The following is a 27,069-nucleotide window of genomic DNA, read 5'->3' on the forward strand; positions in this document are numbered from 1 at the left end:
TTCTTCTTCCTAAAAAATAGTTATCAATTTTTCCTAAAAGATCTGTTGTGACATAATAATCACTATTTTAAATTACATAAATTCTACATGAAATTAATATAATTATAATTATATTTATTAATATAAATTTACAATATTTATAATTTATATTTATAAATGATCTATTTATAATAGATATAATAACCTAGAACAGGTTAATAATCTATATATATAATAGATATAATAACCTATTATATATTATGTATAAATATATAATATAGAGGAAGTAAGTATAATTCCACTCTCAACATTTGATCAGTTAGATGGGAAAGCCTGTCAAGGGAAGAGAACGGAGAAACAGTGCTGCCCCTCAAAGAAATCCACAGAGAAACACGTACATGCACACACACACACACACACACACACACACACTCTACAGGGAATAGGAAAGTGACAGAAAAAGAGCTTCTGGTCTGAAAATTGTCAGTAAATTTATTTGGTTTTATCCTGCTGTTTCCTCCGTCTCTCCGATTAGCCTCTATTACTGCCTTTTCAAATGCAAATTAGATTACCCTCTTATCTTTGAGCTTCATTTGCTCTCGGCCTTCAGTATTTAGTGGCCCTGCGCTGGGTGGGAATATGACACACCAACTCACCGGAGTGGAAATACTCCAGCTTCAGCAGCAGGGACCAGAGAAATCAATTTGTGAACCAAGAAGCTGGCGGTGCTTCATCCTGGCAACCCATTACAATCATCTGGGGAGCTTTTAAAATATATCCACACTGCCCTTCACCCTTGACCAACTAAATCTGAATCTTTTAATATTTTGGGGTAGGGCCCCTGGGGCTCAGTATTTAAACACAAACAGGCAAGCGAATAAACTCTCGGAGGGGGTTCTCATATGTCCCCTGAATTCTGAACCACTGGGTCCAGAAAATTCTCTACTCCTGCATGAGTGTCTTAAAATTTACGGCAAAAAAATCTCTTCAGAAATTTTGAAGGAAACGTTGTCCTTTGATTTTCAAATAACTAGAGGATGTTTAAAATGTAATTTTATCCCTTTATTATTTTCATCTTTTATGCCTCTTTTTTGCTGTTTTAAATTGTTTTTCTATCTATTCTCTTACCCCACATTGTCATAACTTAATATTTCAGATGTTGCTGCTTATTACCTGTTTCACAAAGGTTCTGGAAGGTTTTTGTTTGGTTTTGTACCTCCTCCCTCTGTTCTTCGTTTAAAGTAGGCATTCAAAGGAGATCAGTACTGTAATAGGAGGCACTTTTATTCTGACTCGTGATCAGTTAATATGTATCCTTTCTGGCAAACAGATGGGGAATTGAACATAGAGCTTTTCTTTTCTCCCGAGTAGCTGCTTGAGTAGGGATTATATAATAAATACCACAAAAGGACTGCTCAATCAAAAGATTTTACATTAAGTGAAGACAAAAATGTCCCAGCCATGTTGGGTGTTTTGTCACAGGACAAAGAAGCTGTATGTCTCCCTACCAGGTTACTCGGTGACTGACTCAGAAACAGTTTTTACTTTATTCAGGGAAAAATCATCACAATTAAGTTGTCTGTTCTGAAATTAGTACTGTATCTTTTTCTTTTACAAAAGCCAGTAAAACACGAGTGCCTAAAATAGATCTTCGAAAAAGCCCAAGTGACAAACACAGGTGTTCCCATCATAAAAATTACCACTCCCTTTCTCATGGGGCTATTAAAATGATTTTTTTCCGCCTCACATAAGTAGCATTTATTTATTTTACATATTTTATATTATTTATATATAAGTATATAAAGTATAAACATAAAACATTTTATGTTTATATAAACAAAATATATTACATATAAATGTTATGTATTTCTCATTTTCTATTTAAGGACTTAAATAAGCTTTGTCTAATGGTGTATCTTTCCTCCAGTATTGTTGGACTGGACTGTATCACAGCTCAAGCATTCCTAGAAGCTGGGTGTTTGATTCACTTGTTTTCCTTATTTATCACTTGATGGTGGGTTCAGTCTATCTGTCTATCATAACACAGAATCTCATTGTAATCAATTCAGTTGCAGAGGGATTATTCAGGACGCTCTATAGCTTCTAGCATTTCAGCAATGCAACCCTGAGTTCTGTGGCTGCTGAACTCTTCATGGTCTATTTGGTTCCCAGACGTTTATTACAGCTGCTTTTAAGTCTAAATATTGATGTCGAGAATTTTCTGGAAATTTAAATAGATAAAAATATGTGTTCTATCCCCTTGCACTTGACTTTTAAATAATACTAAAGAAAGAGGGACAAATATATGTTGCATATGAAAGTTAGTGTTTGGGAGAGCTTTCTTTACTTCATCTCACCAGGAAGTTCCATGAACTTCCATTTATATTTACAAATAATTTGAAATATTTTGAAGTAAAGTTGCAAATGCAACTGATACCAAAAGATAAGATGTTATTGCAAAGAAGAATAAGCATTTCTATCTTAAAATTTGTCTACAGTTTCCTTGTATTGATTTCCTTGATTGTATGTTTCTGACTGGCCTCTGTTTTTAGTAGACAAACAGGACAATCCTCCAAGCAGAGAGGTAAAAAAGGGGACACACCTGGAGGGAGCACCTGAGTGGCTCAGTCAGTTAAGCATCTGACTTTGGCTCAGGTCGTGATCTCACAGTACACGAGTTCAAGCCCTGCATCAGGCTCTGTGCTGACAGCTCAGAGCCTGGAGCTACTTCAGATTCAGTCTCCTCCCCCCTCCTCTGCCCCCCCATCAAAAATAAATAAACATTAAAATTTTTTTCAAAAAGGAAAAGAAAAGAAAGGGGACACCCTTGAGTGATGAGAGAACTGAGGCCCAGGAGTGTTTAACTGGAGATCCATCTAACCTGATCTAAGGATGTCTGCTCTTGTCTTGTCAGCTTTCTCATCTCTGTGTTTCTGACAGTTGGCTTTGAATTTAACTTTCGTTTCTGTCTGTATCTTTTGCTTGTCTTCTAGACTCTTCCTCTTTCTTCCTGCCCCTGTCCTATGGCAGGGCCTTTCCTGTCTGAAGGTTTGACTTTATTTCAGACATTCTGGAAGCTTTCTTGCTGTATCTGAAATATTTGGGATGATCCTTGAAATTTTGCTGTCTTCCTGTTGACATGTTTGTGGACATGCTACATGTCTGGGCTACAGAAAGTGCCCTGTATTAAAGATGAACTGTCAAACAGATTCAGCGACGATGCAGTATCTAAGATACGTTATTTGTCTTCAGTTATTTTTTTTAAGGAACATGATAAATTAATCTTATTTTCTCAGAGTCTTTCTGCGTAACTTAAAGCTATTTCTCTCCTAATTATACTTCCCATTTTTATTTAGGACAGTGAAATGAAATACTACCTTTGGATTTTATATAACTAGATATATGCTAAAGAAAGATTGTTTTATTTTTTTTTTTGAGTTATTTTGTTACATTTCAAGGTTTGTAAATATATTAAAATTCAAAAGTCACCAAAACTACCGGACCGCTCATTACTCTAACTTATTTCTTCCTTTGAGAAGTAATAGGGAATCAGTAGAAGGACTATGGAGAAACTTCTTCTTCCCCTGGCTTGTGTAAACTGTGTCTCCATGCACCTATAAGCACCCCTTCAAAAGGTGGTGTTCACACTTGGCTATTGATCAAGCTTCCAAATATTCTTCTTCTTTTTTTTTCTTTTTTTCAATTACAGAATTGACTCCTGAGGAGAGGGCCCAAAAGATTGCCAAGGCCATGCGCAAACAGTCCTCTGAAGTCAAAGAGAAGTGGGAAAGTCTAAATGCTGTCACTAGCAATTGGCAAAAGCAAGTAGACAAGGCATTGGAGAAGCTCAGAGATCTGCAGGGCGCCATGGATGACCTAGACGTTGACATGAAGGAGGTGGAGGCCGTACGGAATGGCTGGAAGCCCGTGGGCGACTTACTCATCGACTCACTGCAGGATCACATTGAAAAAACCATGGTCAGCATCCCTGTCTCAGATAAAAGATTTGAAGGAATGTTTTATTGTTAAGTATAACACAAAGAGAGCCACATATAAAACCCGTTATAAGGGAGTTTATGAAATCAGTCCCATTACAACTCCACCAAAATCAGGATATAGAGCTTTCCCAGTCACACAGCAGATGTTTTCCATATGCCCCTCACCATGGGAACCCCCTCCCCACCAAAATAATAATGAGATTTTCACAATAATTTATGCTTATTCTTCTTTATACTTATTTTTTTAACCAACTCTGTGTCTCTAAACACTGATGTATTTTTTTTTTAATATTGTAGAGTCCCTTTTAATCCCTAGATCTCCCCTCTATCCTTTTTTTGTTTCCTTTGCAACGTATTTGTTTAAGAAACTGAATTGTTTTATAGTATTTCTCGCAGCCTGGGTTTTGCAGTGTGGCATCCACATGGTGACCCTGGGCAGGTTCCTCTCTACTCTGTAGTTCCTGTAAATTGGTAGCTGGATTTCGAGACTTAATCAAAAACATGCTGTTTTACTGAGGACTCTTATGTAAAAACTTTATCTCACTGTCTGAGTGTACTATGGAAGGATTAGTTTAGCTATAAATTTTGTTTGTGGTCAGGAATTGCCCAAAATTAAGGATGATAGATCTGTGGTCTAGAGCCCCTTTGGTTCCCATATTCTAGAACATATCCAGAAAAAAAGTTAATAGAATTTAAGCAATAAGAGACACAGTAGTAGGGTTTATGGTAGCCCAGTAAACTATATGGTAAGCAGTCATGAACCAAATCAGAGAATGCATCCATGAAACATCAGAAGCTGTTAGATGACAATATCAATATTGTGAATGTGATTTTTATTGCAAAAGATACATATCTTTTGTGCACAGACATTGGATAACACTTTCCCTTTGTTTTATGCGTGCGGCTAAATAGGAAAGTGAAGGGTCTAGGAAATGAACTGAGTATGCAGGCTAATTATATAAGTCAATATATGTACATGTAGACGTAGGATAATAGTGACTAGCATTAATTGAGGCTTTCTGTGTGCCAGGAGCTGTTCTCAACCAGTGTACCTCAATACCTCTTTTAATCCACATACCAACCCCACAAGATAGGTGTTGTTAAGCCCATTTTGTAAATGGCAGAAGTGTAGGGGCACCTGGGTGACTCAGTTAAGGGTCCAACTCTGATTTTGGCTCAGGTCATGATCTCACAGTTCGTGAGTTTGAGCCCCATATTGGGCTCTTCACTGACAGCTCAGAGCCTGCCTGGGATTCTTTCTCTCCCTCTCTCTCTGCCCCTCCCCTGCTCCTACTCATTCTCTTTCTCACTCTCTCAAAATAAATAAATAAACTTCAAAAAATGACAGAACTACAGATATTGCCTAAGCCCACACGGCTAGTAAGTGGTAGAGTTTCCGTGATTTCTTTCTTGCTCTTTCTTCTCTTTCACTGTAGAAACCTCACTCATATTAATGTAATTAAGCACAACTCTGATCAGCTCTTTGAATTCAGTGCTTTGAAAGTTACAGAGTGAACTTGAAACTTAAAAAAAATTCACTACTAAAGAAGCATTGGTGTCTCCTGCCTTTCATTATAAATATGCATAAATGTGCAGAACTCTATGAGTTAAGTCAGCTTCCTCTGACAGCTCTGGTCTCCTGAAAGACATTTCTGTGGATGAATCTGAGTTTAAAATAATGAACCGAAAATAAAGCCTTTCAGTATAGGTTCTTTGGAAGTGACACACACACTTCTTGCCATGTAAACGATTTTTTTTTAACGCTGGAAATCTTTAAGTCAGTAGTTTCTAAACAGCATATTTTTTTGGACTACAAACATGCCTCTTGGTTAGAACAAGAATTTACCCATTTGAATTTGAAAGTATGAAGTTTTAATTCAGGATGACTAGTGTTGAAGGAAAAAATGAAAAGTTGTATCTGGCCTAAAAGTTGTTAAAGGCCTAAAAGTTTGGGAGTTGTTAATCCCATTTGATTAAAGAAATTACCCACTTCTGCACCTAGATTCTTTTGTTCAATTCACTGCTTAAGTGGAAAGCCAGGAGAAATACAGTTAATAGTTAAGAGAAAGGAATAAACTGTGGATTAAAATATTTTAACATCTTATTAGGAAAAAAAGAAAATAAAACCCGCATCTCATTAAACCAAGCAAAATGGATTCAAAATCTGGGATGTTTTACATGTACTCTAAAGTATACGCCAAATCCCCCTGAAGCTGTTGGCAGGTGAAAATAAGTACTGATTATTGCTAAATATTATTAAATGTGTCAAAGCAACTGGAAAACAAAATCTTTGGGGGTAATCAAATAACCTTAATACCCTAAAATTATCCTTAATCATTCTTATTTGCCAAATATACCCCTTACGTAAAACAGGAGAAGCCTTTTTTTTTTTTCCCCACATCTGCCATCAGGCTGGCAGCACCTTTAATACGAGCAGATGTTTCTGTTTTGATAGCAAGGAAGACCACATAGACTTTTATTCTCCTACAGGAAAGTGCAGCAAACATGATACATTGCTTCTTAATACTAGAACACACAGCAGATCTGCACCCATTTTAAAACTTGCTTTACTTCAAGGCCCTTAATTTGAAAGCTCTTTAAAAAGCGAAAGGTAAACTTCCTTAGTAGAAAGGTTCCTTACTTCCACAAAACACTAAACCACAAAAACAAAACCCAATGACCATGGTGGTCAAAGGTCTTTTAATATTTTCACCGGTGGCTTTTAAGAGAAAAAACAGTATTGTTACAGAGGAAAAATTAAAACTCCTTGATGCACTGTAAGATTTTTTAAATCTGTCTTGAAGTTATAATCTAATTTTGAAAAATTTTCCCATCTTTTGAACTAAAAGACTGTTCAAAAACATAAAAGCTGTTATTTTTATTATGTGAAGTTATAGAAACCTAAGGACACTTTCTAGCATTTCTTTTTTTTTTTTTTTTTTAACATTTATTTATTTTTGAGACAGAGAGAGACAGAGCATGGATGCAGGAGGGTCAGAGAGAGAGGGAGACACAGAATCTGAAGCAGGCTCCAGGCTCCGAGCTGTCAGCACAGAGCCCGACGCGGGGCTTGAACTCACGGACGTGAGATCATGCCTGGGCCGAAGTCGGACGCTCAACCGACTGAGCCACCCAGGCGCCCCAAGCATTTCATTTTTTTAATTATGCTTTTCTTTTAAAAAAAATTTAATATTTATTTTTGAGAGACAGAGACAGAGCATGAACAGGGAAGGGGCAGAAAGAGAGGGAGACACAGAGTCAGAAGCAGGCTCCAGCCTCTGACCTGTCAGCACAGAGCCCAACACGGAGCTCAAACCCATGAACTGTGAGATCATCATGACCTGAGCCAAAGTCAGATGCTCAACCGACTGAGCCACCCAGGAACCCCCCTAGCATTTCATTTTTAATCTTTGATACCTACAAAATACAAAGACATTGATTTTAAAAGCTGATTAAAATTCTTGAGTCCTCCCAAGTAGTCTGGTAGAGAATATTAAGGTATAATGTTCAAAAACAACTGAAGAAACCTTGAAGGATTTGAGTTCTGTCATTATTCTTAAACTGAATCTGAAGGAACTCAGATCCCTTCCAAGTCCCAGCAGAAACCTTCTCTTTCCCCACCCTAGTCCCACATGTGTCTGCTCTAAGCTTCCATGTTAGCGGCTCATTCTTTAGACCTAGAAGGCCTCTGTTATCATATTAACTGCTTTTCTCGTTGACCTGTACTTGTGAGTCTGTGTGCACATCTGTCATCCATAAAAGACCAATGCCTGCAGCCGTGGAGGAAACTGATCACAAGTCTAAAAGTCTCTTCCTTCCATTTTGCAGCAACTGAGATGCCTTTGTGAGCTTCCTTTCTTCTGCCTGATTTTGAAATGTTGATACTTTCTAGGGTTCTGGCAATATTTCTTACTTCACACACATTGACTTACATGTTCACTGTTTCAAATGTCTTCTACACACTGCTACCTCCTACGTGTGTACCTTTCATACTGACTGTGAGCTCTGGGTCTGTTCTTCTGACTTTCCATCTTGAGTTTCTTCTTGTGGCTTTTGAGCATGTTTGAGAATTTTCAAACACTAAAAAATATTCTCTGATTTACCTAAAATGAATTTCCTTATTAAAGTTATATTCATAATACTATTTTGAGTTTTATCAATGGTAATGATTATTTTTAGCCTACACATGTTATATAAGGGGGAATTATATAGGGTAACTAGTTTTGGAAGAGAGAAGGTTTTGAAGAGAGAAGGGAGAAAGGACATGGTTAAAGAGGCTTTCTTTTTATAAGCATAATGGGGAAATCAAATTAATACTTCAGTATTCCAATAAAAGTTCATGGTCTCCAGAACACTCTGATATATAATATTTCATTACCTAAACTTGTTATGGGGGAAACGGGAGAAGAAAGGAGACTTGTAGACATATGCTTATCTCTTAAGGGGTGGGATCATAGAAGTGATACAGCTTGAGGGCTGATACCAACTATATGTTCAGGACACCTAATACATGTAAGTTCAACTTGGTACATAATTAACTCTGATTTTGTGACATACTAAAGAAATAACAATATACTGTTCTCTTTTGGTATCTCAGTTCTTTCCCCAACTGTATATTGGCTTAATCTTGCCATGGATATCATTTTTGTGGGCCTTCATCAATAGAAATGAATTTTCCCCTCTTGTATTGCAAACTTTGCACTGAATACTAGAGAGTGTCTATTCTCAAGAAGCTTCTATTCTTCTTGAGGGACATCAAGTATATGGATGTACTAAGAGCTCTGATAAGGAATATGATATTTAAAATATGGAACAACTGGCTTGTATGACACCACACAATCAGAATGGCTCCCACTTATAAAACTGAGTCTGTGTGTTTGGATGTGTGCTGGTTTAAAGTCCTGACTGGGTTCAGGAAGGCAGAGAGAACGCCGCAGAACATGTAGAGGGGTCTCCAGCCAAGAATGCTGAGAAGAGCCTCAGGGAAATCTTCCCTGAATTAGGATGGATGGGTGGGGCACCTGAGTTGAGTCTTTTAAAACATCAATTGGATCTAAGCAAAGACTTTGTTGGAAAAAGGGAACGTGAACATAGAGGCAGGCAGAATTATGTGGAGAATGGAGAAAACTGTGTTTTCATTATTCTGTTTGCTCTTATGGGACGAATTACTGTCACTGGCCCAAAATATCTTTTGTTTTTTTCTTTCTCTCTTCACATACATCCTCCACTCCCACCTATGGCATCTCTCTGTACTGTGCCAGAGGTAGCATTTGTCACTAAGCCTCATTTACCTCTTTTCTTACATACCCTTCTCTTCCTGCCCTTCCTCTAACCACAGTGATCATCAATGATTTTGAAAGGATCAAAACTTACCTCTCAAGTATATAATAGTCGTAGGTTTTGTGGTTAGGAAAGTTGTTCTCAGTGGCCAATATCTCACTTAATTTTAAATGGAAGTGAAGATGGAAAACATGAAATTGAAAGTAGAATCAAGACTAGAAATTAGGAAAGTGGATAATAATGGCAAACATTTTCCAGATGAAATTACATAAAATGGTAGATTTGCAGGAAACACATAATCATTTCTTTTTTTTTTTTTTTTTTTTGCATTATACTTTGCATTATAGTTTTTCTCTTTGTGCACCTATTTAAATTCTCCAGGTTATAAAGGATGGCTCTGTGCCTGGTGGTCCCAATTGCTAAAGACCTGGACTGAGCTGTCAGCTGTTGCCAATGGGTTGCCATTGGCAGGTGATCTTGCCATTTTCTTTGAAGGAAAGTTCAAAATACTACCTTCTCTTATATTCTTTTCCAAGAACATCATTTTTGTTTTTATTCTTCCAGGCATTTAGAGAAGAAATTGCACCAATCAACTTAAAAGTTCAAACAGTGAATGATTTATCCAGTCAGCTGTCGCCACTTGACCTACATCCATCTTTAAAGATGTCTCGCCAGCTAGATGACCTTAATATGCGATGGAAACTTTTGCAGGTATCAGTTTATCCCTGTTCATAATCCAGCTTTATACCCCAGTAGGTCCGCAAACCCTGTCTCATTATTCTACCACACACTATCGTTTTCTCTGTCTTTGTTGGTTGTATTTGATAACGGATTTGTAGCATGTAATATAATCAGATATTTGTCTTTCCATATCTTGAACCCAAAGGCCTCATTTATTTATGAATATTGGTTTTAATGTAATTTTATGAGGTGCTATTCGTGTGATATTTGTAGAAAACTGCAAAGGGTCAAATAAAGCAATTGAAACCTGTGATAGGTCACAGAAACATTTTCCATAATGGCTCATTTGTCTTACTTTAATTGTGTGTGTGTATGTTTTTTTCTTTTGAAAAGTTAAGAAATCTCTATCTTTCTTCCACTGTGTGCTATTTAGGCATCTTGTTCATCTTTTCCAGCTAGCACATTTGTACTGGTGTGGTGTTTGCTTTGGGCTTTTAGGTCTTTGCTGCTCTGATGCAGTTATTTCAGTGACTCTGGATAGTACTTGCTCATCCCAGATTTAATAGAGCCACACCCAGAAGGACTCTGTCGTGTTAGTAGGTGTCAGCATTTGCAAGTCACTACACATGCTGGTCAGTCATTTTTTTTTTTCGTGCAGCCTTTGCAGAGCTCTGTCTTGTTCAAAGGGCCAGGTCCTAGGAGTTATGATGATCACTTTATTCCCCCCTGAAAACTAGCAGGATAATTTTAAGTGGAACATTGAAAAAATAACTCTTATTTCTATCTTTTGGGCCTAAAATGCAATATTTAATGAGATAAATATGCAATTTGAGGTGGTACACAAAAGCATTTTTATTTTAAAGATATACTATTTGACAGCATACTAGGTTTCCTGAATTAACCCAAATGTTGAAATACCCAGTGGTTTGTATGTCCTTCATGAAGTTGAAGATGTAAGAAAAGAGTGCATAGTATTAGTCGTTTCTGTGTTTGAAAAGAGTGTTAATAATCTGGGATTAGTAAGGCATGAGCTGTTAAACTCGTACCTGCTTTTCTAGTGAGTGGAACACAGAGGCGTTTGACTTTTACTCCTTTTATCTTCTGCTCCATTTCCCTAATTCATTACCTTCGTACAGGTATTCCTGTGGTCCATCCTGATGGCCTTCTGCTTCTGTTATCACTATCTTCAATGATTAGAACTCAAGGAGTACATTATGCTTGAAGGAGGATGTATATTCTCTTATCCTTATCTCTGAGTCTTGTAACTGCTAGAGTTCGGATGTTGCTGGTTGAATAAGGGGAACGAATCTATGCTGGCAGCAACGTCACTGTATTTCAGGACTAGCGTCTTCTCTTCTCCTGAACATAGAGTGTGACGTTTGAATGCTTTTTGGCCTTAATGAACGAAGCACTTGCTAATGTAATTTAAATAGCTAACCAGGAGAAACGCGAGCTGCCCAGTGAGCCAGAGATATACACGTTTCATTTAAAGGCCGCCGAAAATAAGATTGACAATCTAAGCGGAACAGCTGACTAGCACTACATAGACCAGGACCAGGGAAAAGAAAATGCAAGTGTCAGTAGGCTGTGTACAGTTGTTATTGATTTGCATTTAGTTTCTCGGTATACCAACTTTGCATTTTCATAACAGAGAGCTAACTGTGAGGACAAATCCAGAGAGTATGCTAATTGACTGGTATACACTTGAATACCCCCACATCGAGATGATTGGACACAAAGTTGGAGGCAAATAAGGCATTCCCTACACATATATCCTTTCTCTCTCCATCTATCTCTACCTGTCTATGAATCTCTCATCTAAGTCTGTCTCTTTGTCTTTCTGTCTTTCTGTCTGTCTGTCGTCATCTGTTTTTTCCCTTGGGGTATTTTATTTTATTATTATTATTTATTTATTTATTTATTTATTACATTTATTTATTTTTGAGAGACAGAGACAGAGCGTGAGTAAGGGAGAGGCAGAGACAGAGAGAGACAGAATCCGAAGCAGGCTCCAGGCTCTGAGCTGTCAGCACAGAGCCTGACGCGGGGCTCGAAGCCACGAACCGTGAGATCATGACCTGAGCCGAAGTCGGACGCTTAACTGACTGAGCCACCCAGGCGCCCCTTATTTTATTTTTTTTAAAGTTTATTTATTTATTTGGAGAGAGAGAGAGAGTGCAAGCAGGGAAGGGGCAGAGAGAAGGAGAAACAGAATCCCAAGCAGGCTTCGTACTCTTAGTGCTGAGCCTGATGCAGGGCTTGAACTCACAAACCATGAGATCATGGCCTGAGCTGAGATCAAGAGTGAGACGCTTAACCAACTGAACCACCAAGGTGCCCCTCCCTTGGAGTATTTTAGCCTTCTTTTCCATTTGTTCCCTGTGACACTTTTTACCACCTTCCTTACAAAAGAGAGATGAGTAGCCACTGGCCATGGCCACATCTTGACTTTAGATGCCTTAGCGCTTTACTGCTTTCAAGGCAATAGAGAGGAACAGGAAAGCAAAAGATCCTGGCACCAGATGAGCTGGCTGTGGATACCAGTGCTGTCAGGTGCTAACTTTATGTCCTTGGACAGCTCTTTGTGTCCCAGATGTCTCATCTGTAAAGTGGTGATAATATTAAATAATACCTAAGACGGCTGTTGTGAAGGCTAAAAAAGTTAATTTGTATAAACTGCTTAGAAGAGTGCCTGGCACTATTTGCTGTCATTTGGTACCGGAAGAAGTCTGTTTTTTTTTTTTTAACGTTTATTTATTTTTGGGACAGAGAGAGACAGAGCATGAACGGGGGAGGGGCAGAGTGAGAGGGAGACACAGAATCAGAAACAGGCTCCAGGCTCCGAGCCATCAGCCCAGAGCCTGACGCGGGGCTCGAACTCACGGACCGCGAGATCGTGACCTGGCTGAAGTCGGACGCTTAACCGACTGCGCCACCCAGGCACCCCTGAAGAAGTCTGTTTTAATCCCAGTACTTTGATTCCGGAGATAGAGGAGTCTATACAAGCAATCATATCTTGGGCTGTAGCATCATTTAGGATAATACTTAAATTAAGTATGTTATTAAAGTCCTTGTGTTCAAATCACATCATTTCTTGCATGTGTATGTGCAGGTTTCTGTGGATGATCGCCTTAAACAGCTTCAGGAAGCCCATAGAGATTTTGGGCCATCATCTCAGCATTTTCTTTCTAGTAAGTACTAATAAACTTCACTGTTCTCATTAAGTGAATGAATGAACATGTTCTTTTCTTTTCCCTCAACAAGCCATATTCTTTGCTACAAATATATTTGCTTGTGTAAGATAGATATATAAAAGGAAGTATTAAGATCAGTTACAGTATTGGTTATTGGTTATTAAGGTAATAATCTGGTCACGATCGAAAAGTCTTTGAAGTGGAGCAAAACTGAACTCATTCTTAGCTATGGTTTTTCCCTGTACTATCTGCTATAATAACTAATGTATTATCTTATTACCATTGCTATATCATAAGTCAAGGTCATGAACTTTGTCACATTAAAGAAATCTTTTTATATTTTAAGATTTCTAATTTTTCTTCTTAAAAAGCATTTATTAATTTAAAATGCACCTGTAGCTTTAGAAATAAATTAAAAAAAAACTCCACACAAATCTTTGAAATTTTTGTTTATTAGGTTCACTGTGATCATAGTTAGCTTTTCTCCTGGTCAAGTATTGCCAATTTAGCCAAACCATATATGTAGATTTTTACATAATATTCTGCAACTGAAGTTTTTAGTTTTATGGATTATTGATGAGATCTTATATAGGTAATTTGAGCTCCTACTTTATTTTTCACTCCCTACTTGGAAAACTAAAGAATGTAGGATTTAGAGTCACCGAAATTGAGATGACAATATTAATTCTGCATTTTATCAGACCTGTAGGTTGCTGAAAATTCATTTCTTTGTCTTAAAATTATGATAATCATACTTATTTTTTCTGATCGCCTTGAAAATTAAGTGAGAAAGCATACTGAGTTTCATAGGCACCTTTCACAATTCTTGGCACCAATGCTTTCACTGACTTAATTTTTTTCCTTTTATTTTCTCTGGCAAACATGTCAGAAAAGTTTGTTCAACTTAGTTTAAGTAAAAGTTTAAAACTCAAGGCAAAGCTTATTTCCCGCTTATGATAACTTCTTTGTATCTTTATAATAGTAGAGAAAACTGAAGTAATACCATGTCTTCCAACTAAATTGATTACATTTATATTTTCCCTTAATCTTTTGTCATGGTTGGTAATCTGCATTACCTCAGTTCAAGGTCAGGCTTTTCTCTTTTCACAGTTTCAAGAATCTGAATTAGTCATTTCCTGCCCTTTCTGTCCTATACCTCTCCAGGGCTCATGCACCCCCTTCCCGTCCCCCTTCCAGCCTTCGCCCACCCACACGTGTTTTCTGTTTCACACACCTGAGCCATTAGATAGCCTGTCTTCGAGTGATTGTAGTACTTATTGGAATATACTAGGTGCCAGGATGCATTTCTAAAGTTTGGATGCCATCAGTGTTGATAAAGTAAATAAGTTTGCAGTATATTCATTAGGTATGAACTACATCGTATTTCCTAAACTTAATGTTATAGAGTGTAAAGCTCTGTGCTAAGACCAAACTAAAGAGCGATTTAACAAATAATTGTGATTCTCCTTTTAGTTCTAAGGTTGAGTTATCTCTTCGTATTGATGAAACCCTACACTTTCACCTAGGAACCAGCCTTCCATAATAAAAATCCAACTCATGTTCTTTAGGAAATGAAACGTGGTAAAATTCACATGCACTTTGTGAAACGTAAGCACATTGCCTTTTATTGTCTAGAACTGATAGTCCAAGGAGGTCAGAGTTATTCAAATCAAAACAATTACTAAAATGAATGGAGAAGTGTAAACAAAATCCCAATTAATAAATTGAGTAATTGTTATCTCTTGCTGCTTGGAATTGTTGCCTTTATTATATTCCTTGGACTTTAGCCATGGTTATAAAAGGAGTCTGTTTAGTTAGACACAAAATAAAAACTGACCTATTAGCCTGTTGCCAACACTGAAATGAGGTTGGCTCTAATGAGAGATTTAATATACTTAGTTCCACATGTTCATCACCATTTTAGATTTTCATGGACATAGTTGGAGAAGGGAGTGCTTACATGTTATAAAGAGAAGAATCATTGAATAGAAAAATGGCTGAACTAGTGGTCAGAAATCTTGAAATCATGCCTGAGCTCTGCCATTTATTTATGGGGCAAGTTATTTCATTTCTAAGTATTTATTTTTTATTTTGTTTTTTTCTATATTTATCAAATGGAGCTCTAATATGTATTTGTTGGCCTTCTTATCGGTAGATAAATTTGAAAATGCTTTGCAGAGGTTAGAATGCTTTATTTTTGTAAGATATTAATATGACATGAAATTCAGAAAAAAATCATTGATGACAACTGGCTATATGAGAGTCTAGTGATAATTGCAAAGATTTGTTTCTTTGCAGTGTGCTTGTTTATTAGTTCATTTAGCAAAATTCCTTAATAGCCCCAGCTTTACATGTATAACTCTTCTTAAGTAAGTCTTAAAATAATTGGCTTATGTAGGAATAATATGTTTTTATAAGTAAGGAATAACAGGAATTATAAAAAATAAGTACCTCAGTAAAACAAAACATAAAATCACAATCATAGTGATGTCTAATGTAAAAGTAAGAAACTATATTTTGTGTGTATTTCAGATTAAAGTAAGTATTTGGGATTCTTCTATCCAGATAATTACTTTGTTTTTTTTACAATCCTTTGCCTATGCTTATCTTAATCTTTCCTTTTTAAAATTCATCCAGATGAGTTTGTTTAAATGCCATCTGTCCTAGATAGTTACTCCTGTGAAACAAAGTAAAGCACGGTATTAATGATCTGGAAAATTCATTCTTGAGAAATCTAGTTTATAATCTGGATATACCAGGTAAAATTAATTTTGGTTTTAGCTTAATCAAAAAATATGTACAGAGCACATTTTCCAGATAGCACTAAGTTTTAAATTGGGGTGGTTGTAAATAAAAAAAAAACCCTTGATTTTTAAAAGTATTTTTAGCAACAGGTTCAATTAGTTAGAGTTGGTCTTAGAAAATGAACCTATGTTGTTTCTTTCCTTGCTTCAAATGAATCTTTAAAAAGCCACTCTTTGTTTAGCCTAGCAGATTTCATAATTATAGGAATCCAGCTCAAAAACCAGAGCAGTTCTCGGTGAATTTGCTGTAAAATGTGTTCAGTTGTTTTGCATTATGGCATAAGGCTTTTTGGGTGAGCAGTGTTTCCAATAACCTCCCTTTGTTTCTTCAGCTTCAGTCCAGCTGCCGTGGCAAAGATCCATTTCACATAATAAAGTGCCCTATTACATCAAGTAAGTTGATTTTAATTCTCCTTTATGATACAAAAAGTAAAGTTATGTTGATAACTTAAGAGGCTTTCCTCTGTAACTTTCGAAAGTGGAATTCAATCCTACTATCTGAAGGAAACTATATATATTTAATATTTAAAAGAAGTTAGCTTAAAAATCAGAGTAATATTTGCAGTTTATAGGTTTATGAGGTTCGTTTAAAAATCAGAGTAATATTTGCAGTTTATAAGGTTAGGGCTGTTGGCATGTTTAGCATATATATTTTTTTAAAACAGATATTAAAATATTTGGGGAAAATAACAAAATTTCTAAACATGTTGGACTCTTGGGGCGCCTGGCTGGCTCAGTCACTAGAGCATGCAACTCTTGATCTTGGGGTTGTGAGCTCAAGCCCCACGTTGGGTATAGAGATTACTTAAAAATAAAATCTTTAAATAAATAAGTATGTCAAACTCTTGAAACAATGATGTTTCTCAAACTGCACTGATTGTAAAGAAAAGGAAGTCAGAGGCTGGGTAAATTGATGTGTCTTTACTGAGAGAAGGTTTATTCATCTGATCCAAATTTAAACCATTCAAAAAATTTTTACATTTCCATTACTATAAAAATAACAATAATAATAATAGTAATAATAATAATAATAAATATATAGCAATAGTTACAGCATAGAGAATTTTAATTTGTGGGGTGAATATTGACTTGAATATTACAGGTTTAGGCATAAATCTGATGTACTGCAGTAGACAGAATCATGGCCCCACAAAGATGCCCACACCCTGATCCCTGGATGTGAATATTAGGTTAATGTGAAGATGGAGAAAGGGGCATGAGTCAGGGGATGCTTGCAGCCTCTCAAAACTGAAAAAGGCAAGCAAATGGGATTCTTTTAGAACCTCTGGGGAGGAACACAGACCTGCAGACCTCAATTTTAGCTTAGAGACGCATTGATTTTGGAGTCCTTTGTTACAGGCAACAATAGAAAATGAATACATGTACTATACAAAATAGGGAAGTCAATGAAATTATTTGAGATTAAGTTATTTTACTCAATTGACAAGGCATTTTTTTATATGAGTTTTTAAAAATGTTAATTGGATCCAACAAGGCGGATTTTTGTTTTTACTGGATAAAGAAAATATTCATTCTCTTCCTTGATTGTGTTATATAAGTGGTTATCTGTTTGATTTGGCATTTTGAAAATCTATCTTTAATTTTAGCACTACTACTAAAAGAGGAATTTCTGTATGTAGGTTGGTTATATAGGACTAGAAAAGACATTGTCTAAGTCAGAGTTTCACTGATTTGGGTTTTTTATAAACTTCAATATATATATGTGTGTATATATATGTCTATATATGTATATATATGTGTATATATGTGTATATATATGTGTGTATATATATATATGTGTGTGTGTATGTGTGTGTGTGTATGTATACATTTAACGATGGCCAATATTTTTAATGTGACCTGTAGGATTGTAGCATCCCAAAATATCTTCAACATCATTAATGAAAAATTGAATTCTATTAAATATATATAGTTTTAGTGTTAACTGTCTTTTAGGACTTCGAAATATGTACTTAGAAATCTGCTCGGATATATAGGGTACATAGGATGAACTGTCTTATTTCTAGAAAACTTTTTAACCCGGTTCTTCCATTACCTGCTCTGTTGTGTAACTTAACAGTTTATTTCTTCATAAACAAGTACATCGATCTCTGGAGGTAGGGTTATATGAGCCAGTATTTCCACATGAATTATTATGAAAAAATTTTAATTCTCAAATAAATTAATAAGCAAGTAAATAATGAGTGAAACGCTTTTAATATACACTTCCGTTTGCATGACTGCACAACTAAGTAGAGGAAGAATGTTAAAAACAAATTTAGCATGATTGTCATGCAACTAGTTTCCTGGAGCCTATTAGGATGTATTAATTTGGCCAAAAAGAAAGTAAGAATCAGGAAGAAATTTAGTTATATTCAATATGTGAGTATACAGTTTTGTATACTCTAATGCCAGAATATAGCAAGAAAGTTGAAAGGAGAATGGGAAGAACACACTGTCTTTATTTCATGTTTTAATTTTACAGATTAGCTAAAACATACTTTGATGGCTTCCCAATGCATTTCTTTCTCTGTAGGTATTTATTTTGAGGTGTATCACAGTGGTTCTAGGACTCATTTGTTTCTATAAAAGGATAGAATATAGATCTCATCTGTAAGAGTCTGGGTAGCATAAATCCCTCTATGTTAATATGTTAAGTTGAAACTCATATCTTTAAATTATATTTGCTGCTTCAAAGGTAGACCTTCCAAAGCTGATCTAGTTATTTTTTCTTTTCTAATATAATCCAATGACAGCTCATTGTTCTATCGGTTTAAGGAAACCTGAAATGGCTCTTGTTGCCTGCATAATATACAAAAATCTACCCATAAAAGCCAGATTTCTTTCTGTCTGAATTATTAGTCCTGTGTTTGTGGGGTACCTGGGTGGCTCAGTCAGTTTAAGCGTCTGACTTCGGCTCAGGTCATGATCTCACGGCTCTTCAGTCCAAGTCCCGCATCGGGCTCTGTGCTGACAGCTCAGAGCCTGGAGCCTGCTTCGGATTCTGTGTCTCCCTCTGTCTCTGCCCCTCCCCTGCTCATGCTCTGTCTCTCTCTGTCTCAAAAATAAATAAAAACATTAAAAAAAAGTTTAAATTATATTTGCTGCTTCAAAGGTAGGCCTTCCAAAGCTGATCTAGTTATTTTTCTTTTCTAATATAATCCAATGACAGCTCATTGTTCTAGCAGTTTAAGGAAACCTGAAATGGCTCTTGCTGCCGTCATAATATACAAAAATCTACCCATAAAAGCCAGATTTCTTTCTGTCTGAATTTTTAGTCATGTGTTTGTGGTTTGCACACGTTTTTCTTTCCTCAGCTAAAAGTTAATATCCAAGGAGTTTCAGGCATAAAGGGAAGAACAAGTAAAAGCTTTGGGTTGGGGCACCTGGGAGGCTTAGTCAGTTAAGCATCTGACTCTTGATTTTGGCTCAGGTCACGATCTCATGGTCATGAGCTGGAGCCCCTCGTCAGAGTCAGGCTCATGCTGGGTGTGGAGCCTGCTTGAGATTCTCTCTCTCTCTCTCTCTCTCTCTCTCTCTCTCTCACTCTCACTCTCACTCTCTCCCTCCATCTGCCCCTCCCGTATTCATGTGAGCACACTCTCTCTCTTTCAAAAAAAAAAAATAATAAAAGCTTTGGTTTGAACTTTCCTAATAAGTCACATTAATCATATAAAACTCATTGCTTCTCATTTTGATCCAGAAATAATAATGACAATTAGTCACAGTGGGTGATAACAATTATCGAAATGAATTATATTTTTTGGATTTTCATTTGCCAGCCACTGCACTAATCCTGTACATGGATTCTCTCCACTGAAGCATAGGTACTGTCATTACCCCCATTTACAGGCAAGGCTTAGACAACAGGCACACACAGAGCTTGCTTGAGTCACACAGCCAGTACATGGAGAAACTAGTGTTCAAACCCGGGGACTGACTCCAGCTCCTGCCCTCTTGACTACTGTGAACCACAGCATTGGTTGAGGTAGAGAACAGAAATTTTTAGTCACGTGGACAATTTGGGTAGATGAAGGCTTATATTTAGGAAGGAGCGGTCAGGTGGAGAAGATAGGAGCAAACCTTTTTTTTCATACTATGGACTGGTTGCTATTTATTATGCACCTACTATGTGCCAGGAATTGAATGCAGAGCTAATTTTCATAGGCTAATTTCTGTCAGGTAGTATAGGCTTTATATGTTTCAGGAAATGTCACACCACGGTACCGTAATGGACAAAGGTGCTTTCCTATAGGTAGAAAAATGTAGTTCTCTACAGTCCTGCCAGTTGGATCTTGACAGGATTTCAGAGGTAGGGGAACAAGGTCTGTGGCCCCCCACTACCTTTCCTCATTTACATGGTCAGAGATTTCTGTCATTGGATAGATTTCCATCCATGAGCAGGATGCTCAACAAAGCTGGCTCATAAGTCCCGTAGGGCTTTTAGCTTAACTACAGAAATTTAAAAAAAAAAAATTAATGTTTATTTTTGAGAGAGAGAGACAGAGAAACAGAGTGTGAGTGGGGGAGGGGGAGGGACAGAGAGAGGGAGACACAGAATCACAGGCAAGTCTCCAGGCTCTGAGCTGTCAGCACAGAGCCCAACGACGACGTGGGGCTGAAACTTACAGGCTGTGAGATCATGACCTGAGCTGAACTCCAGTGCTCAGGTGCTCAACCGACTGAGCCACCGAGGCACCCCAGGGCTTTTAGCATAGATGCCCATCCTGTTCATAAGTCATACTCTTTCATAGACTTTAGTAAGGTGAAGTTAGGAAGTATGGTTTTCCTTTCTCCCTCTACGATGTCATCTCTGAAGCCAGAGTGCATGACTTTTCAGTAAGCTTTAGCCTTGGTAGAAATGATTACACTGCTCTCGTGACAAGGCTTCACACTCACATCTTAACAGTCCTCTGGCTCTATTTTTCCCATGAGAATCTGAGGTGCAGACCTAAATTCTTTATAGGATTCTAGGTGTTCTCCTACACACAGCTTTAATATGAACATTTTAGTAACGGCTTCTTAATTCATAATATATATTGCATTCTCTAAAACTGACATCCCTCAATATTATAGTGTATAGTCATCAGAATATATGATCTTTACCTTCAAATACCACTACTATGCATACTCTAGCTTATTCTAACTCCCCTTGATGAACAGGTCTAAATCAGAATTTTCCTTAATTTATTGTATCTCCTATATAGTTTCCTTTTCTATTCTTGTGTCCATTAAGGATAATTCCCCTTTCTTGCCTCCCAAGGGCATTCTCTGCTGCCCTAATCTGTCAATTTCCGGGGAAAATAACAGTTTATAGCTGTAAATGAAATCTTGGAGAGCGAGTAGCTGTTCTTTATAGCAGTCATGCAGTTTATTTGCATAAACTGTATATACTTGTCTCATTATATATGTACAGTCTAAAGGAGAGAATTAATGCTTCTATCTTTAGAGGCATCACGGTCCCCGTTTAAATGATGTAGGTGAAATATTTCTTCCTTAAGAAAGAGCAGAGAGGAGTGGCAGCTATGGGATATCCAAATATTCAGCCTAACAAGAAAGTCAAAGCTAACAAAGGCGTAATAGTATAACAAGACAAAGAAGAAATTAACATAAAGCATTTTATCTTTGAAGGTTGCACAAAACTCCTCCCCAAACCAAATAAATCCATAACAAAGATGTAACTAACACTGGAAGATAAATACAGTTCTCTCCGAAAGGCCTCCTACAGCTGTCTTCATCTCTTTCTTCCGCCTTAATCAAGATGAGAGATGGCATCCTTTCGGTGCCAGATTTTTTAAGTGGAGAAGTCTTGGGGCACACTTTGAGTCTCTTTCCAAAAGTAGAGCTTGCACTTTGCTTTTAATGATGAAGAAATTAACGAAATAGAGCCGGAGAGAATGTGCTAGAGAGTCGATTTTTTCCAAGCAACAGTCTGGGACTTTATCTGTGTTGCAAATAAATATTTAAAACTCACTGGGCCAGCTCTGCTGGTGAGGAGGTAAGAAATTGCTTTATGAAAGAATGTAAGCACCTTGGGAATCCCTAAACCTCCTACACGTGGGGGCAGCTTCAGACAAGTGGGCACACCTTGGCTCATGAGAAAACTGACAGCGGACAGCCTGCCCTGCAGCAGCCTCATGTTGGCAAACTGTAACCAGACAACTTCTAGTGTATTTACCACTGCCCTGGGTTACTGAGATAATTCAGGTGGAATTGACATTGTCTGAGAAAGACATTGACTAGTTCAAGACTTAAAAAGGTATTATCTTTCCTGCCATTCATCTATACATTGCTGGGGCCAGAGTTACTCTTACCATGGAGTGGAATTTCAGCTTGGAATCTTATAGATTACTCAGCTCCATTGTATAATAGTAGCACCATCAGCCTTACTGTACAGTTCAACCTTTAGGGTCAGGGATGCAATTAATAAAATTCTACCATACAGCACAGAGAGGTCACTGTAGGGCCATTAGGGAGGAAAAAGAAATATTTGTACTTCGATCTGTAAAGATTAAATTTTTAAGATAGTCATGGAAACTAGCAAAAGTACGGAAGTAATGATCAAATAAACTGTGAAATAAATAGAATATCTTTTTCTATATGGATTAAAAAGTAAAATGATACAGTAAGATTCAGTACAACCATATAGAAAAAAATCACAGTTAATTTCCCCTTTAAAAAATATGTATGAAAAAAGATAAAGTAGTAAATTTTTTTTCCAAAACCAAATAATACACATTCAGCTTAAAAAAATAAAAACTAGAAGGATACAATGATAAATTCAACTCTAGTGGGAGTTAAAATCATGGAGTTAAATCATGGAGTTAAAATCTCAGGCAGGAGTATACAGGACTTCCCAGGGCCAACTCAATAACAGATAACCCACAGGAATATTGATTAATGTTGATTAATGGTCTGATTCTCCCAGTTTGAGAGCTTAGAGGAACGTAGAGTTTGGGTCAGAGGTGAGGCTCTGTCTGAGTTCTGGACCCAAGCAGAGATACTACCAAAATAAGGCTTCCCTGGGTTTATTGAGTGTGTTGCATGCTCATTCTTCTGGAAAACCTTCCAGTGTCCTCAAAACAAGTATCATCTGAAGCTCCTCTCACACCCAGACACATCTGTTTTGGTCATGAATTCTACTTTACTTAAAATCAAATACAAGCAAACCTTGTCAAGTACAACGAATTTTTGTAACAAATTGTTCTATCAATCATGCCTGGAATATTGACATTTGTATTTTAGAGTGTGCTGCAGCCTTTGTTTCTGTATAGCCCTTTACACCCCTGTGTCTTTGAACCTACCTCTGAGTATGAAATTATTTTAAGTGTATTTTATAGTTGAAGCCAATAGATTTGAAGGTATCCATTGTTGATAGTTTAGTCTTCCTGCCTTGCGTCTTCATTATCATGACAAGCTAGTGGCATTTTCTAAGGAAGACTCTATGCTTTAACAATATCTATTATCAAGTAGAATTCTATATCTTCTTTTGAATTTAAACAGAAAGGTTTTTTTTCCTGGAAATGTTGATATTCAAACTTTAAGTTTTCCCTTAGATTTATTCTTATGTTTCAAAAAATATAACCTGGCTTTCCTGCCTTTAAAAGCCTGGAAGATGGCAGAAAGTATTTGAAAGGGTTTAAGACGCTCTGTATAAATCTGAGGAACACGTAAGTTTCCTCCCCATACAACTTCCTCACTTCCTGCCCAGTCCATCCCCCACTAGCCCCTCAATGCAGTCGTGCACACAAGCACACACAGTGGGTGTAAGAATCTGCATACTGGCAGGACTACTCCATATTCTTCATATATTCTGGTCTCAAGTGAAACAAAGATTGGGGGAATTATATTTTCCAGAATGAGAATGTCACCTCTTGGATCTTTAAGAAGATAAATAAGTCAGATAAATAACATTGCATCAGATTGCCGAAATTTGTTTTCACTCTGTATACTTGAATCACCTGAATGCAAATTGATTATTTGGGAGCTCCTGCTTGATTCCAGTATTCCTATATATTACTTCCATAAGCATATGTAAAAAAAGTATTAGCAGAGCCTGCAAAAGCCTGTGTCAACTTCATTCTGGAGATTTTTTAACAGCAACTCTTAGCTTCTACTCCGCTTTGTACTCATGGCATTGTTTTTCTCTTCCTGATTTCTCCCCACCCTGAGGACAGGTCTAGTGAGTTGAAGACAGAAAGGTAGCCACTCCATTGGACAACATGCAGTTCACTGGTAATTTTGATAGGGCTAGTTGGGTAGAGGAGTGAATTTGGAAACTGAGTGAAAGTGGGTTCAGTAGTGAGTGGGACATGAGGTTGTGCACTACTCATTGGAAAATTTTGTCAAGAAGAGAAAAAGGATGGTAGGTAGCAGCAAATGTCAGTTCAAGGTGGGGATGAAAGAGTATATAAGGATAGCAGATCCTTCAACATTTGTATTCTGAGAATGGTCTTATTGAGTCAGGGGAGTGTTAAATGCAGCATAAGGGTTTTTAAAGAAATCTTTGGGAAGAATTTGCCTTTGGTAGGAGGGAGGAATTCCTTGGTAAGGAAGGGAGAAGAAGACAATCTGGCAGATGGAAGGACCTTTACTGATTCGGTGGTGGGAAGATGAAGGAATTCGAATCTGGTGGTTTCTAGTTTTTCAATGAAGTGTGAGATCGAGTTAAATGATATAAGGCAGGGAGGGAAACTTACTTAGGTTTGGGAGAAAGAAGGCAGTAGTAAATTGTCTTGGGGTCTTGGAAGCAAGTTTATTAGGGAATGTTGTGTGGTTGCCAGCAGTTGGACATTTGAGGTCTGAAGTTAAATATTTAAAGTAAAATTAGTCTGTCTGTTGAATGATTTTCTCCAGCTGTATTCATGCACAGCTGCTCAGGTCCAGAGAAGGCAAGTAATTGAGCTGATCTGTGCTTGGGTTTTGCCAGGAGTGAGAGGGAAGCAAGGCAGATGAGATTGTTTGTAATGATTATAATGATGGACCTTGGACTCAAATTTAGACAGATTCATCAGAAAGATTTTAAAATCTCAGTCATGCAAGTATACTTCCATATTAAGAACTCAGGCTTAAAATCAGACCATCTGGGTTCAAATTCCATTTCTACTACTTACCATGAGACCTTGAGCAAGTTCTCTAAATGCTCTCTGCCCTACTTCCTTCATTTGTAAATGGAGATACTATTGGCACCTAATTCATAGAATTTTTATTGAGTTAACACAAAGAAAGAGTTCGGAAGAACACCTGGAACAGGCTGGACACTCAAATAATAGGCTATTATTGTAATTAATGTCATGCGTCCCGACCTAGTGTGTCATCTTTGACTATGCACAGCCAAGAAGAACTATTTCTCTTTCTGTGATTATCTGAACAATATGGGTTGTTCTTTTTCTTACATTTGTATTTTTAATTAACTGACTCACCTTTAATTTTTTTCTCTTGTATGTCTTTAAAATTGCAACTTAAATGAAATGACACATGGCAAAACTCACAAAATCCAGTTTAAAGCATAAAATTGAATAGATAAGTAACACATAAAGGTGTTTGGCTAAGCGTCAGTTTTGGGGTAAGCAGGATGTCTTCTCGTCATCTTTTAAGGTTTTATGGAAGAAATGAGGCCACTCTAATTAGGACAAATGGGTTTTAAAAAGTGTCTTCCCCAGACTAGTCTATTGCCCAGAAATCAGTATCTTATCAGTCTATCAAAATTACATGTGTTTTGCCGTTAGTTCATTGTCTCCCATATTGGACCATGTCGTTTCACAGCATTTTTGTGTTCTTTTCATTGGTGTACAATCTCATATGTGTTTTACTTTCTGTGGCTCATCAGAACACGTTATGAATAATAATGGGTGTAAACATATATCACTTATTAACCTTACTGGTTTACTGTCTCCTCAAAGTCCATAAAATACAGAGAGCACATGTTATCGTAGCTGTGACACTTTCAGAGGGAAGGGGTACTCTTTTAAAAAGTCTACAGGATAGCAAGTACAAACTAGAACTGACCAGGGCATTAAAGGATGATTTTAAAAACCAGGTAATGGAGATCTAATACACGGCACAGTGATTACAGACAATATTATTGCTTTAATATTCAAGTTTTAAACTTCAAAGTTTCTAGGAAACTGGATTTTAAATATTGTCACCACACAAAAGAAACGATAATTATGGATAGAGGTGTTAGCTAACACAACTGTGGTAATCCTACTGCAGTGTATACGTGTATCGGACCAACATGTTGTACACCTGAAACTTATACAGTGTTATATCACAGTTAAAAAAAAAAAAACAACAATCTAAATAAATAAATAATGGGTAAAATCTTGACTCTCATACAAATATGAAAAGAGCATGTGTCAAAGATTTCACTTATCTCACTAATAAGGGAATGGGGAGAAGTTATAACAGGTTCCAAGGGGAATACTAAGAACTGCATCCTTAGTCAAACAAGGGATGCTAAAATGAGTGTACCAATAGGTGCAAAGCTGACAAACTGGTCAATATCCACAGGACAATAATCAGTTGCATCCCAGTGGACACAATTTGCATTTCTATGGACAAGAGCATTTGCACTGCTATCATTTTCTTCAGTTTGCAGAGTTTAAAATAGTTCAGGGACAATTTAAGCTTCATAGGACACCCACTGATTTTTTTGGCCCCATCAGAGGCCTTCCCAGTTTTTCCCCACACAAGCAATCCTGGCATGGCTCGGCACCCAGGTGACACGTCACACGTTCTCTAGCACGTGCTTCATGTGATTTTGGACTTACCTGTTCACTGCTGCTTTGTTAGATTTGTTTACAGTTTATCAAGCTGTACGATGTTAGGTTCTACTCCTCTTTCAGATTTGAAGTTGGCCAGAATCGAAACTGTTGTTGTTTTGGAGGCAAAATATGCTACTTTCATTCTGTTTTGGTTGCCTACTCTGGGAGGACTTGGAAGCATTCGGGCTGGATAAGCTGAGCGATCTGCAGCTGTTCAAATACTTAGAGCCTTTGGGTTGATTGTGGATTTTGCTTTAAAACCCTCCCCCCACTGAAAAAAAAAAAGAAAGAAAGAAAAAGAAAATCCAACAGCCAACTGCATCTACTACTTTTTTTTTTTTAACTGTTGTTTGGTAAGCTGCAGTTA

At 37.1% G+C, this 27,069-nt stretch overlaps 1 protein-coding gene across 9 annotated transcripts in view; it reads left to right on the plus strand.

Moving 5' to 3' along the window:
* Positions 1-27,069, plus strand: part of UTRN (utrophin) — a 478,053-nt gene that overhangs the window by 376,011 nt on the left and 74,973 nt on the right. For all 9 annotated transcript variants that reach the window (XM_043592533.1, XM_043592535.1, XM_043592534.1 and 6 more), the window contains 4 exons: positions 3,689-3,957; positions 9,822-9,968; positions 13,051-13,129; positions 16,269-16,329. In XM_043592533.1, the coding sequence (XP_043448468.1) occupies positions 3,689-3,957; positions 9,822-9,968; positions 13,051-13,129; positions 16,269-16,329 (556 nt within the window). The remainder of the gene's footprint in view (positions 1-3,688; positions 3,958-9,821; positions 9,969-13,050; positions 13,130-16,268; positions 16,330-27,069) is intronic.

Source organism: Prionailurus bengalensis, chromosome B2, assembly GCF_016509475.1.
Source record: "Prionailurus bengalensis isolate Pbe53 chromosome B2, Fcat_Pben_1.1_paternal_pri, whole genome shotgun sequence".
NCBI lineage: Eukaryota > Metazoa > Chordata > Mammalia > Carnivora > Felidae > Prionailurus > Prionailurus bengalensis.